Raw genomic sequence first — 14169 nt, 5'->3', positions numbered from 1 at the left:
GATTAATCGAAAATCGTTAATTCTCCCGGCGATCGATTAAGACAATTTCATCGAATGTCCATCCCGAGTCAGGAGTTTCATTTGTGGTCACTTTTGACCTTATTCAAGTCCGGGAGAGAGAGATATCTTTCATGAGGTGTTGTTGCCGTGCAATAAGTCTCCATCGTATGAGTAAGAACCAGTGATGAGGGTTTGGAGAGATGTTTCCCTGGAGTGTCCACTCCTTCTTTCCTCAAGGTTTCTTTTGTATTGTAAGGGATTCCACAATCTGTTGGTGTGGGAGCTATTTACTCATATTATAAGTTTATTTTATTCACAAGTAATATTGTTTAATTATACACAGTACATTTTGCAGTGTTAAAGTAACACTTAAAGAGTTAAATTTAACACTATTGCCGAGTCTATTTGGTCCCACTCGGAATTGGTGTTAAATTAACTCTTGATCAAGAGTTGAAATTTTAGAGTTAAATCAACTCTATATAGAGTACAAATTTAACACTACCTAACACTGTTTAGTGTTAATCAAATGTAACACTACTGGTTAAATAAAGTACTTTTCATTCGTTTATTCAAATAACTCTGAAAGTGTAATCATCATTCTCATCAGTGTTGATCATTTAACTCTTCTGTGATAATATATCAACTCTCATTGAGTTAAATTAAATTTTTTATTAACACTGAACAGAGTTGACACGGGAGAGTCAAACGACCCTGGAGAGTGTCAACATCTACTGTCAACATCTATTGTCTACATCTATTGGCATGAGTGTTGATAATTTAACTCTTTCTTAGTGAATAACCCTAATATCTAACACTCGGGGTGATATCTTACGACACATGGAAGTCTCAATACACAACAGAGATAAGAACTTCATTCAGGGTTTCACATTCATAAAGTTACACCGCTGAACTGCATGCTGGGTCGTCCTGTCAAACTCCATCTGACAGGAACTCACAGGGTGTATTTAAAAAAGAAAGGGTTAGGGCCCTGTTCCACGTACGTGGTTCAACAAATCCGATCAAAAGTCCTATTATCCAGCTCAACCTAACGGGAAGATGGACTAAAGGTCATGTGGTTCCCTGAAGGTGGATCCTCCATCAAACGCTCTCGTTCATTCTAACCAGACGTCAGTTCTCAGGATAACTGTGCGTGCCCGCTGCTCTTCAGCAGGGAGAAAAGTCAAACGCCAAATTCATGATGTTCTCTTTCTAAAATGACAAATAAACTCAGAGAAAGAGTGTCTCTTTTCTCTGCTGACGAGCAGAAGATGATCATGACTACATGTGATGAATTTAAGTCCATAATCATGACAAAACCTAATGGTGCTTCACATTCAAGCGTAGTGAATATTCACAACACTTCCTGTTGTGAACGCAGCGTAGCGCCGCATAACACGAGTCACTGAAGCAACATATCAGACAAATGTGTCAAACAAAATAAAATGTTTCTGCTAATTTTAAGTGCCTCATCACCCAAATCAATCAGATGATATTTAAATGTGCCTGCTGGTAGTAGTATACAAATTAATATATACTTTTGAGGATATATGTACTGTATGCACGTATGTATCATGAACTATGTGTATATTCATGTAACCTATGTGTGTGTTACCATATAACAAGGAGTTTGAACACTTGTATGTCTCAGTATGTATTATTCATAATCATAAAGTCAATCAGTTGAAGCAGGATAAGTCTTGTTATCATGAGTCCACCTTCATGGTGTTCTACAGTAATGATATGCATCCTGTACTCATGACTGTCATATGAGTCTGAGTGTCTCAACACATCCATGTGTCTCTAAAGCGTTAAATAAAGGTTATGAGCAGCACGCAGCAGCTTCCACCATGTTCTCTCATCACGGACACAAACATGTTCACTAACAAGCCAGCTGTGTTTTACACAACCCTGTGATCCAGTCTGCATGGACACTATGTACTGTGTACTGTATGTACTGTGTACTGTACTGTGTACTGTATGTACTGTGTACTGTACTGTGTACAGTGTGTACTGTATGTACTGTGTACAGTATGTATGGTGTACTGTATGTATGGTGTACAGTATGTACTGTGTACAGTATGTACTGTGTACAGTGTGTACTGTATGTACTGTACTGTGTACAGTATGTGAGACGGATAGCACTCGGCTGCACCGGTGTTCAATGTTCGGCTCTAGAAAGTCTCATAAATAAAGTTGTCAGCAGAATGGACAGCGCTCATATGACGTCATCATGATGTGAGAACGGATCTCAGCGATCTGGAAGAACTCTCTCCCTATATAACTAATATAAACTAATATATAACTAATATCGCTCCTTCATCAATGAGGAATGGAGCTGTGTGTTGTCCGGTGAGTGAACATCTTATCCAGTGAACTTTCACTAAACCTGCTCCAGACCAGGTTAGGGGATTTCAATGTGTTGCTATGGTGACTGATCTAAACTGTTTTCGTGGAACCGAAAATCCAGATCTACGTCATCTTATCCTGGAAGTTATCCAGTTATATCAGTAAACCAGGTACGTGGAACAGGGCCCAGGTTAACTCCATAAATTAACACCAAACTAGGCGGCATCTTACTCAAGCTGTTGTTGAAATAACTCTGAAAGAGTCACTGGACTTCGACACTGCATATTTAACACTGTGGATTTTACTGTGCAGTCGTTTGTTTATTTAGGGAGGTTATTTTGTTCTTTTCTTTGTTTGTTTGTTTAAGTTACAATAAAACATCAGCAAAACTGGAACTCCTGCATGGACCCTGCATTATTTTGAGCTGCGTAATTTACATATACCAACGGTGCATCAGTGGCTTTTTGATTTTGGTTTATTTTTTATTCATATTTATTTTTATTTACGGGACAATTGGCCACTACAGTTGGATTCATGGGACAAACGGATTGAGGACCATGAGCATGAATACTCAGTGGGCTCGTGATGGTTCCCTCCACATGACTACATTCAAGATGGTGGAGCAAATGTTTACACCCTTTTTTTAGCTTTTAAAACAATGTATTGAACTGTTGTAGTTATGGATGAAGTCAACGTCTTTCAGCACCGAGTGCTTCAACAGTTACCACAATCCTCGTGGAGGAAGTTTGTTTTATCTCATCCATTCATAAAACATGTTCATCAGTAATTCAGGAACTGCAGGTGGACACACACACACACACACACACGTGTGCACACACACACACGTACACACCCACCCACACACACACACACACATACGTACACACACACGTCTTCTATTTAGTTGCAATGTGTGTGCGTGTGTGCACACGTGCGCTGTGAGTGTAATTGTAGAAGGAAACGAGGTGAGTGTGTGTGTGTGTGTGTACATCTTGCAGAGGTCATTACAGAGACAGATGACAGAAACAGTTGGCTCTAAACGGGGAGAAATAATTAGCAGAGAGAGAGAGAGAGAGAGAGAGAGAGAGAGAGAGAGAGAGAGAGAGAGAGAGAGAGAGAGAGAGAGAGAGAGAGAGAGAGAGAGAGAGAGAGAGAGAGAGAGAGAGAGAGAGAGAGAGAGAGAGAGAGAGAGAGAGAGAGAGAGAGAGAGAGAGAGAGAGAGAGAGAGAGAGAGAGACTCTTCCAGTCCTCCCTTGAGAGAGCCTCTCTCTGGCAGCCCTGGGTGTGAACGTGGTCTGCCAGTGAACAGACTGGGTTGTGGGTGTGATCCAGTGCTTGGTGGGAGTGGTGACAGTGCTCCCAGTCGATCTGTGTGGTGACTCCAGCCCTCACCCTCTCCCTTCATTCTGGCATGAAGCACAAGAGACCCAGAGGCTCCTGCAGCTTCAGCCGCAAACGCTTCCTCAAAAGTGACTGGACCGGCTTCATGCTGAGTCCTCCTGACATTGTCCTGCTACTGCTGTACTACTACTGCTGTACTAGTACTAGTACTGCTGCTACTGCTGCTATACTGCTACTGCTATACTATTACTAGTACTGCTACTACTACTGCTGTACTACTACTGCTGTACTACTACTAGTACTGCTGCTACTGCTGCTATACTGCTGCTACTGCTGCTATACTGCTACTGCTATACTATTACTAGTACTGCTACTACTACTGCTGTACTACTACTGCTGTACTAGTACTAGTACTGCTGCTACTGCTGCTATACTGCTGCTATACTGCTACTGCTATACTATTACTAGTACTGCTACTACTACTGCTGTACTACTACTGCTGTACTACTACTAGTACTGCTGCTACTGCTGCTATACTGCTGCTACTGCTGCTATACTGCTACTGCTATACTATTACTAGTACTGCTACTACTACTGCTGTACTACTACTGCTGTACTACTACTAGTACTGCTGCTACTGCTGCTATACTGCTGCTACTGCTGCTATACTGCTACTGCTATACGATTACTAGTACTGCTACTACTACTGCTGTACTACTACTAGTACTGCTGCTACTGCTGCTATACTGCTGCTACTGCTGCTATACTGCTACTGCTATACTATTACTAGTACTGCTACTACTACTGCTGTATTACTACTGCTGTACTACTACTAGTACTGCTGCTACTGCTGCTATACTCCTGCTACTGCTGCTATACTGCTACTGCTATACGATTACTAGTACTGCTACCACTACTGCTGTACTACTACTAGTACTGCTGCTACTGCTGCTATACTGCTGCTACTGCTGCTATACTGCTACTGCTATACTATTACTCGTACTGCTACTACTACTACTACTACTACTACTACTACTGCTGTACTACTACTAGTACTGCTGCTACTGCTGCTATACTGCTGCTACTGCTGCTACTGCTGCTATACTGCTACTGCTATACTATTACTAGTACTCATACTACTGCTACTACCACTACTGCTGTACTACTACTAGTACTGCTGCTACTGCTGCTATACTGCTCCTGCTCCTGCTATACTACTACTGCTATACTATTACTAGTACTGCTACTACTGCTACTACTACTACTGCTGTACTATTACTTCTACTGCTATACTACTACTACGACTACTTCTGCTATACTAATACTAGTACTGCTCCTGCAATACTACTACTACTGCTGTACTATTACTACTACTGCTATACTACTACTACTACTACTACTACTGCTATACTACTGCTATACTACTACTAGTACTGCTATACTGCTACTGCTATACTGCTACTGCTACTACTGCTATACTACTGCTATACTACTACTGCTACTACTGCTATACTGCTACTGCTATACTGCTACTGCTACTACTGCTATACTACTGCTATACTGCTACTACTGCTATACTGCTACTACTGCTATACTGCTACTACTGCTATACTACTACTACTGCTATACTACTACTACTGCTATACTGCTACTACTGCTATACTACTACTACTGCTATACTACTGCTACTGCTATACTGCTACTACTGCTATACTACTACTTCTACTGCTATACTACTACTACTACTGCTATACTATTACTACTACTACTGCTATACTATTACTACTACTACTGCTATACTATTACTACTACTGCTATACTACTACTAGTACTGCTGCTACTGCTGCTATACTGCTGCTATACTGCTACTGCTATACTACTACTACTACTGCTATACTACTACTACTACTACTGCTATACTATTACTACTACTGCTATACTACTACTAGTACTGCTGCTACTGCTGCTATACTGCTCCTGCTACTGCTATACTACTACTACTACTGCTATAATACTACTACTGCTATACTATTACTACTACTGCTATACTACTGCTAGTACTGCTGCTACTGCAATACTACTGCTATACTACTACTACTGCTATACTACTACTACTACTGCTACTACTGCTATACTACTATTACTACTACTGCTATACTACTACTACTGCTATACTGCTACTACTGCTATACTACTACTGCTATACTGCTACTACTGCTATACTGCTACTACTGCTATACTGCTACTACTGCTATACTGCTACTGCATGACCACTGATCTTTTACAGATTGTAAACACATCTCTCAGGTGTTTAAAAACCCTAAAAAAAAGCCCTAAAAACTGCAGTTATTAAACCACTCCTAAAGAAGGCTAGTTTAGACCCCGAATTATTGAAAAACTATAGGCCAATTTCAAACCTCTCGTTTTTAAATAAAATATTGGAAAAAGTGTTTTTTCAACTGCTAAATAACTTCTTGGCCGAAAATAACAGTTTTGATGTCTTCTAGTCTGGCTTTCGTCAGCACCACAGTACTGACGCTGCTCTTGTTAAGGTTTTCAACGACATCCACTTAAACACAGACAGTGGCAGAACTTCAGTGCTACTGGATCTTAGTGCTGCATTCGACACGGTCGATCATGACGTGCTACTAGACAGACTGAAAGTCTGGGTGGGACTCTCTGGCGCAGCACTTAAGTGGTTGAATCCTACTTAAAGGACCGACAACACTTTGTGTCGGTAGCTAATTACACATCAGAGCTGACTAGCATGACATGTGGTGTTCCCCAAGGCTCAATACTGGGGCCTCTTCTGTTCAACATCTACATGCTTCCACTGGCTCAGATTATGAAGAACAACAAAGTGTGTTATCATAATTATGCAGATGACACACACATCTACATAACTATATCACCAGGGGACTATAATCCCATACGAGGGCTCAATGCAGTGAAGAAATCAACATCCTGATGTGCCAGAATGTTCTTCAATTAAATAAAGATCAAACAGAAGTAATTGTTTCTGATTGAAAATGAGCGCTCAGCTTCAATCACTGATGTTAAAAACATCAAACCAAACCAGAAATCTAGGTGTAGTTATGGATTCAGACCTCAACCTGAACAGCCACATCAAGACAAGGACAAAGTCAGTCTCCTAACACCTGAAGAATGTATCAAGGGTTAGAGGACTCATGTCTCAACAGGATTTGGAGAAACTTGTCCATTAATTTATCTTCAGTAGACTAGACTACTGTGTTCACAGGCCTCTGTAAAAAAGTCAATCATAAAGCTGCAGCTGATACAGAACGCTGCAGCTCGAGTTCTCACTAAGACCAGGAACGTGGATCACATCGCTCCAGTTCTCAGGTCTTTGCTCTGGCTTCCTGTCCAACAAAGAATTGACTTCAAAATCCTGCTGCTGGTTTATAAGGCGCTGAATGGTTCGGGGCCTAAGTATGTTTGTGGTCTGGTCTACCTTATGAACCATCGTGACCCCTCAGGTCGTCTGGGTCTGGTCTACCTTATGAACCATCGTGACCCCTCAGGTCGTCTGGGTCTGGTCTACCTTATGAACCATCGTGACCCCTCAGGTCGTCTGGTTCTGGTCTACTTTCTGTTCCAAGAGTGAGAACTAAACATGGAGAGGCAGCATTCAGCTTATGGTTATTTATGGTTCAAAGTCCCTGAAAGCTGCAGGTCTGCTGAGCCCCTCAGCTCCTTTAAATCCAGTTTGAAGACTTTTCTGTTTGAGGTTTCCTTTAATTGAACTAGACTCAATGCTGAATCTCACTACTGCATTTTATTTCTTAAACGGCACTGCAACTTTTATTAATTTTATTTTAATTTTTCTTGACAGTTTTAATATTTTCTTAACTGTTTTTAAATCTGATTTTAATGGTTTTATGTGAAGCACTTTGAATCGCCTTGTTGCTGAAATGTGCTATACAAATAAACTTGCCTTGCCTTACTACTAGTACTGCTGCTACTACTGCTAAAATACTACTACTACTACTACTGCTACTGCTATAATACTACTACTACTACTACTGCTATAATGCTGCTACTACTACTACTACTACTACTACTACTACTACTACTGCTATTACTGCTGCTATACTGCTACTACTATACTACTGCTACTGCAGCTACTACTGCTACTACTGCTATACTACTACTACTACTACTACTACTACTACTACTGCTATACTACTACTAGTACTGCTACTACTACTGCTATACTGCTTCTAGTACTGCTACTACTACTACTACTATACTACTACTACTGCTATACTACTACTACTACTAGTACTGCTGCTACTGCTATACTAGTACTGCTACTACTACTACTACTACTACTACTACTGCTATACTACTACTGCTAGTACTGCTATACTACTGCTACTACTACTGCTACTACTGCTACTACTACTTGTTCACTACTATTGGTGCTACTACTACTGCTACAAATTCAATACTGAAGTAAAAACTAGTGTATTGCAGCTTCTATTTTAAAGTAATGTTGTCAGAACAATATAACAGCACTCTGGAGCAACAACAAGTTAACATACATACATATATAGTTTATACATCTGTTTATTTATGAACAGGTACTGTTCAGTAGTAAGGGTCCCTGTGAGGGACAAACCACTCCTTCTTTGGTCCGTGTTCAGTAGTAAGGGTCCCTGTGAGGGACAAACCACTCCTTCTTTGGTCCATGTTCAGTAGTAAGGGTCCCTGTGAGGGACAAACCACTCCTTCTTTGGTCCATGTTCAGTAGTAAGGGTCCCTGTGAGGGACAAACCACTCCTTCTTTGGTCCGTGTTCAGTAGTAAGGGTCCCTGTGAGGGACAAACCACTCCTTCTTTGGTCCATGTTCAGTAGTAAGGGTCCCTGTGAGGGACAAACCACTCCTTCTTTGGTCCATGTTCAGTAGTAAGGGTCCCTGTGAGGGACAAACCACTCCTTCTTTGGTCCGTGTTCAGTAGTAAGGGTCCCTGTGAGGGACAAACCACTCCTTCTTTGGTCCATGTTCAGTCTGTTTCTTACCTTAAAGATGTTAAAGATCAGCAATTGATTCACTTTATACAAAAGCAATAAGTGCCTTTCATGTTTTCAGTTCAGTTTTTCTTCCTCGTTGGTAAAAGTCTGTGTTGTCTTGAACAAGTGACCTGGCGGCTTTGCGCATGTAGTTAATTCTGTACTTGGGGCTCGACTTGATTTTGTTTTGCAGCATTTATGAAATGTTAGCATGGAAGTTGGGTGGATATGTTCTTACTTTTACAATGCAGGTGTATGATTCACTGACATTTCTCCACTGAATAATGACCATGAATACAACAAGTATGCAACCCTGCTCGATTGCTGCTCTTCCAGAGTGTTAAAGGTTAGGAACAATGGATTGCTGTTTCTTATTGTTAATTTCTTATTTTTCGTTCATGACATGTTTTACTCAAGTTATGTACTTTAAAAACACAAGAAAACAAACCAAAGAATTGTCATGTATAACTGACTGTGCTTGATTTTGTCAAAGAGCATTGAAAGCTGTCCGATAGTCTGGATCATTACTCCTCTGTTTAGCGTACGCTCTGTGACCCTGCATTTGAATCGCAGCTTGAGTTGTTTATCCATGGAGCTCGCTGTCTTTTCCAGTCTGCATAAGTTTGCCGGCCAACAACTGGTTTGCTTGGCCCGTCCAAGTTTGAACTTGCAGCGTGAGAAATGTTTTTTCAATGTGCGTTTAGCCCTGATGGCTTTCTGCTGTATCTATAAGCCCGCTCGCCTCTCCACCTCCCATTAAGCGTAATGCGGGGTGGAAATGTCTCTCTTAACTCGCGGAGCACCTCTCAAATCCCTCAGAGACCAATAGCTGGAATGACAAATAGGAGGGCACGTCGGCGTGGCATTTAAGGCTGCTAACGAGATAAAGCGCCCGAGCTTGGCACCTCTCGCCCGCGCGCTACTCCTCCGCCACGCTTACTGTCATCTGCGGCGGCTAAAGAGCTTTAGCGGAGAGGCCCCTGAAGTGGGGGCCACGAGCCGGCTCTGCTTTATACCTCCCTCACTCCTCTTTTCCAATCTCCTCTCCCCTTCCCGGCCTCCATTCCTCCCACCATTGGCACATAATTAAAAGTGCCGGGCGGAGTGCCCAAGTGGCTGAAGGCTATGAGTCACTCCCCAAGAAGACTGAGGGATGAATCACCGGGGAGGAGGCCGGAGCGCCTCCCTCCCCTCACACCTGGGTTCATTCGGGGGGACCCTATCACCAGACCCTCCAATCACTCTGTCCCACCAGCATGAATTTATTTTTGCCGCTCCCGCACCACCATAAAATTATAACTTTGCGTAATAATTTCTTGCTCGGTGCAGTCCAACCCAAGGTTAATAGCCGCCGAGCTGACTTTGAGGAGGCTGAAGGATGCCGCCGCTGCGATGCTCTTCTCCTCCTCCTCCTCCCGCCCCCTGCTTTCATCCTCTTTCTCCGCCTGTAAAAGTAGTACAGGAAGGGGAGTGGAAGTGCCTGGCAGGAGTTATTGTCCAGTGCAACCCCATTAACGGTCCCCCAAGGTGCTGTAAGTGTCTCTCTTATGGGAGAAACCGCCATTAATTGTCTGATCAAACCTTGAGGCCCTCACTGTTTTACTGCATTGGAGGCCCTGAACTGCATTCAGTGGAGGGCCCTCATGGAATAGATTTCCATCTCATAAAAATAACTCAGCAAGGAGGAGTTTCTATTAACTTCTTATGGATAAAAGTTGAGCCTGTTTGTTAAACTGGTGTGCTGTGATGTCTCGACAGCCCAGAGCTCTGGTTCAGGTGTAACTGTTCACATGTTCTTGTGCTTCTTTAAAAGTTAAAGGGAGATATTTTCAGATTCATACTTACATTTGGGGTTTCTTCTCACATGCGTTTATGCTTCAACGTTCAAAAACCTCTATTTTTTCCTCTGACAACCACTTGTTTGTCTGATGATACAAGTATAAGTATAAATACAAGTATAAGTATATATACAAGTACATTCAGACAGGCCCAGTCTGCTGTGATGGAGTTTGAGGAACCGATACCGAGCGTCTTCGTAGCTTGAGCATATGCTTTCATTCGTCACATAAATACCTGGACAGACAGCAACAGTTCTGAAAGAAAGGTTTCAGCTTTAAATCATCAACTGCAAATATTGATGAGTTTTGATGAGTCCTGTGGATTTAGACATCAAGTGGGCTCCTTAATACATTTCCCATTCTGAACACAAAGAAGGGAATCCTGCACCATCGGGACGGCATGTTCTCCACTGAGAGGAACTTCACTAGCCTTCTCGCCAAATGTTTGTGCGCGGTGTCTCTTGAGCTCTTTACACCGTCGTGTTGGTCTTTACGCGCACAGCGCTGCAGCAGCACAGTGACGACAGCGTTTTGGGATTTTCAGTAGACTGTTCTGTCTTTTTTCCCTTGAATGGTCCATTCGCGCTGCAAAGTAAAGGTGACCTGGCTAGGAATGTACATCGTCCGATCTGGTTGGTCAACTTTTGTGTGGTTTACTAATCGTAGTATTTTTTCATTATTTTGCTCTTTGATTCCACCTGTTTAATCTTCATGATTGTATGGACAGTAGTGACCAAGACTCATTGTTGGCTGTTCCAGCTGTTGCAGCTCAACAGAGATGGACACACAGAGAGAACACTGTTTCTTATTGTGGTTGTAGTACAACTTATATTTATATGTATTTGGCCCTCATTGACCCTTTGCTAAGCCGCACCCCATGCTGCAACTTCAGAAGCTGATTGCAGTTGCAACCAATCATAATTTATTGGGAGAAACCACTCAATTCTATCTCAAAATAGACTTCTAGGACAATCTGATTTGTGTGATGATTGATGACACATTTTTCCGCCACTGTGACCGTTAGACGAAGATCGTCAGTGGAATTGGCAAATGAAGTGAATATCCCTCGACTGTGAAGAAAGACGTGTTTTCTGTATTGTTGCCGTGCTACTCGCATGCAGATCAAAACTAGACATGAGAGAGACATTAGCGTACGCTTAGCTATAGCTAAACTATCCTCTGCTGCCATCTCGTTTGTTTACCAGAACATTTTTAATGAAGTACCCAATTAAAGCCCTTTCCCTCCCCCTTTTAACAGGGACGTTTGGCAAAAAATAAAGTGAGTTTTATCCATTTACCTTACCTTACTCTACCTTTTTCCTCCAACGTGTCATATGTGGAACTCCCATGACTCCTTCTGAAAGTGTCTTAATAATCGCTTTAAAAGGCCAAATCAAGATGAAAAGTCCTCAGCCTTGTGGAGCTGACGGGAAGAAAGACCAGAGACGCCTGGAAATTACATTTACTGTCATATTAAAAAGAGGAACCTTTCTTTTTTTTTAAGGGAAGGAATCAGAGGAAGGAGCAGAGCTTTGAAGTGTGTGTGTGTGTGTGTGTGTGTGTGTGTGTGTGTGGTAGCTGTATCTTCATCTCTTCTCTGTCCCTGATTCCCTTGCAGATCCACATCATTGACTTTGATGACGAGAACAACATCATCAATAAGAACGTCCTCCTGCACCGAGCCGGGGAGATCCTGCACATTGGAGCCAGTCCTGCAGACAAGGCTGTGCTCACCACCTGCTACCACAAGAGTGAGTCCTGCTTCCTCCTGGCCTCTTGTGTTCAGCTCTCTTTATTCTTTCTCTTTTGTTTCTCTTCCTTCTTTTCTTTCGTTCTTCACGTTTCTCCCCTCCAATAACAGTGACCTCATAGCTGAGAATCATGACGCGTAATCTGCCTCTAACAGCTGATCGATAACTGTGTTCGGAGTCATGTTGGCAGGCTGATAGAATCAATACTCAAGTGTGAACATGGTGACCCACATGAGGGACGAGGGCAGCTGCTGCAAGGTCACAGTCAGGGAGGCGTGGCCCTGTGGAGGCGGCGTGCACGTCATCCGTGCTTTTATGTTGGTCTTCTAATGGTCCAACTTCACATTCACTCTGATCTGCAGAGTGAGGCAGTGAACCTCGTAGGATGAGACTTGTCTTCATGTTCACTTGTTGATACATGACATTTTACATGGGTTAGGGTTAGAACAAGAAGAAGCATCTTGAAGCGCCAGAGGCTGGCTCCACAGCCACGCTGGGTCCTGTGCAGGTCTCAGGCTGGGTCAGTGCACTTGGAGCGTTGGCTCGATGCTATGTTAGCTACAGAAGGTTTGCAGAGTGTCAACACCCGCTGCTTTTGCTTTTTAATGATTGTCACAGACTCCTCTCTCTGCTTCTGTATCACATGTATTTCTGTTTTAATTCTCTATATCTTCAGGTAGTGCGTTAGTGCCAGTGTGGGCTCCATGGTAGCTCCGACAGCTTGACGAAGTCGACTCAGGGAGGGCGGGGCTTAGAAAAGGGTCAATTAGGGCCCAAAGTTCTATTTTCAAAAACCAAGTGTCAATTCCAATTAGAGTTGTAGATCTTGACAGTGATGATGTTTCTCCAGTGCCTAAGGTTGCATACAGGAGCAGAGTGCACCCCATCACCTCTCTGTCAGCTGAGCTCTGCATGCTCCAGTTCACAGGATGACAGCCACTCTGGACCGGCTGAAGTTCAGGAGGCCCACCATGCACTGCTGCGCACACCACACACTGGCACACACAGACACACGCATACGGAGAAACACACATACACGAGCGCCTTCTTATTCCACCGAGCCTCCCACCGGCTCTCCACTATGTGAGCAAGCAAAGGCCTTTGTTCAAGATGATTGCTTGCCCACTTACTCCAAGTGCGGCTGTCTGAAACCACTCAAGAGCCCGTGGACTCGCACCACGCTGCTTTTTAATTTGACAAATAGGCCTAACGCCAGTGTTTCATAGCCCAACGCCTCCACACACTGTCAATATCTACACCTCGCTCTCTCTCTCTCTCTCTCTCTCTCTCGCTTTCTCTCCCTCTCTCTCTCTGTGATTGGTTGTGCCCTCCAGCCTCAAACTTTTAGTCCAATTACGGTATCAGTTCTACATTTACTCCACTGGTTCCAATTAGCAGCTCCGGCTCTGGTGGAGCTGGGCCAAAATAACTCATTTGTGGTGTGAATTTAGGGAGAAAATATATCCATGTCACTGTGTTGGCGTGTGTGTGTGTGTGTGTGTGTATATATATATATATATATATATATATATATATATATATATATATATATATATATATATATATATATATATATATATATAATACGGGTAGATCAAATCAAGCATTCTGATTGGTTGAGAGTGAGTCACGGGGTAGTTTATTCAGACAATAAAGTAGTGTACAGCCTGTTTACATTAACCAGCGTTCCATATCACTGCGCTCTCAAAACAACAGCTAGATTTAAATGAGACCGTTAGTTGTCATTTCTACATGTGTAGCGGGGTTTCTCTTAAGTCTATACTTTTATAATCATACAATAACAACACGGTAAGACAGGACGGCAGCCACTTTATTCTTGTCTCCCTTTTCACTCGAAC

The 14169-nt window shown here is 42.7% G+C and overlaps 1 protein-coding gene across 5 annotated transcripts in view; it reads left to right on the top strand.

Annotated features, from left to right (window-relative positions):
- eipr1 (EARP complex and GARP complex interacting protein 1) overlaps window positions 1-14169 on the top strand; it is an 85210-nt gene that overhangs the window by 8839 nt on the left and 62202 nt on the right. For 4 of the 5 annotated variants that reach the window (XR_011080052.1, XR_011080051.1, XM_068601607.1 and 1 more), the window contains exon 3: window positions 12178-12310. Coding sequence is in view for 2 of the 5 variants with exons in the window: in XM_068601607.1 (XP_068457708.1) it covers window positions 12178-12310 (133 nt within the window). In the remaining 3 variants the exon portion in view is untranslated. Of the gene's footprint in view, window positions 1-12177; window positions 12311-14169 lie in introns of those variants that run through there. The other variant, XM_068601609.1, reaches the window with a different exon arrangement.

The sequence above is a fragment of the Clinocottus analis genome, unplaced genomic scaffold (genome assembly GCF_023055335.1).
Source record: "Clinocottus analis isolate CAN_PGR_092001 unplaced genomic scaffold, fCliAna1.0.p SCAF_52, whole genome shotgun sequence".
NCBI classification, from domain to species: Eukaryota; Metazoa; Chordata; class Actinopteri; order Perciformes; family Cottidae; genus Clinocottus; species Clinocottus analis.
This window is presented reverse-complemented; position numbering and strand designations above follow the sequence as displayed.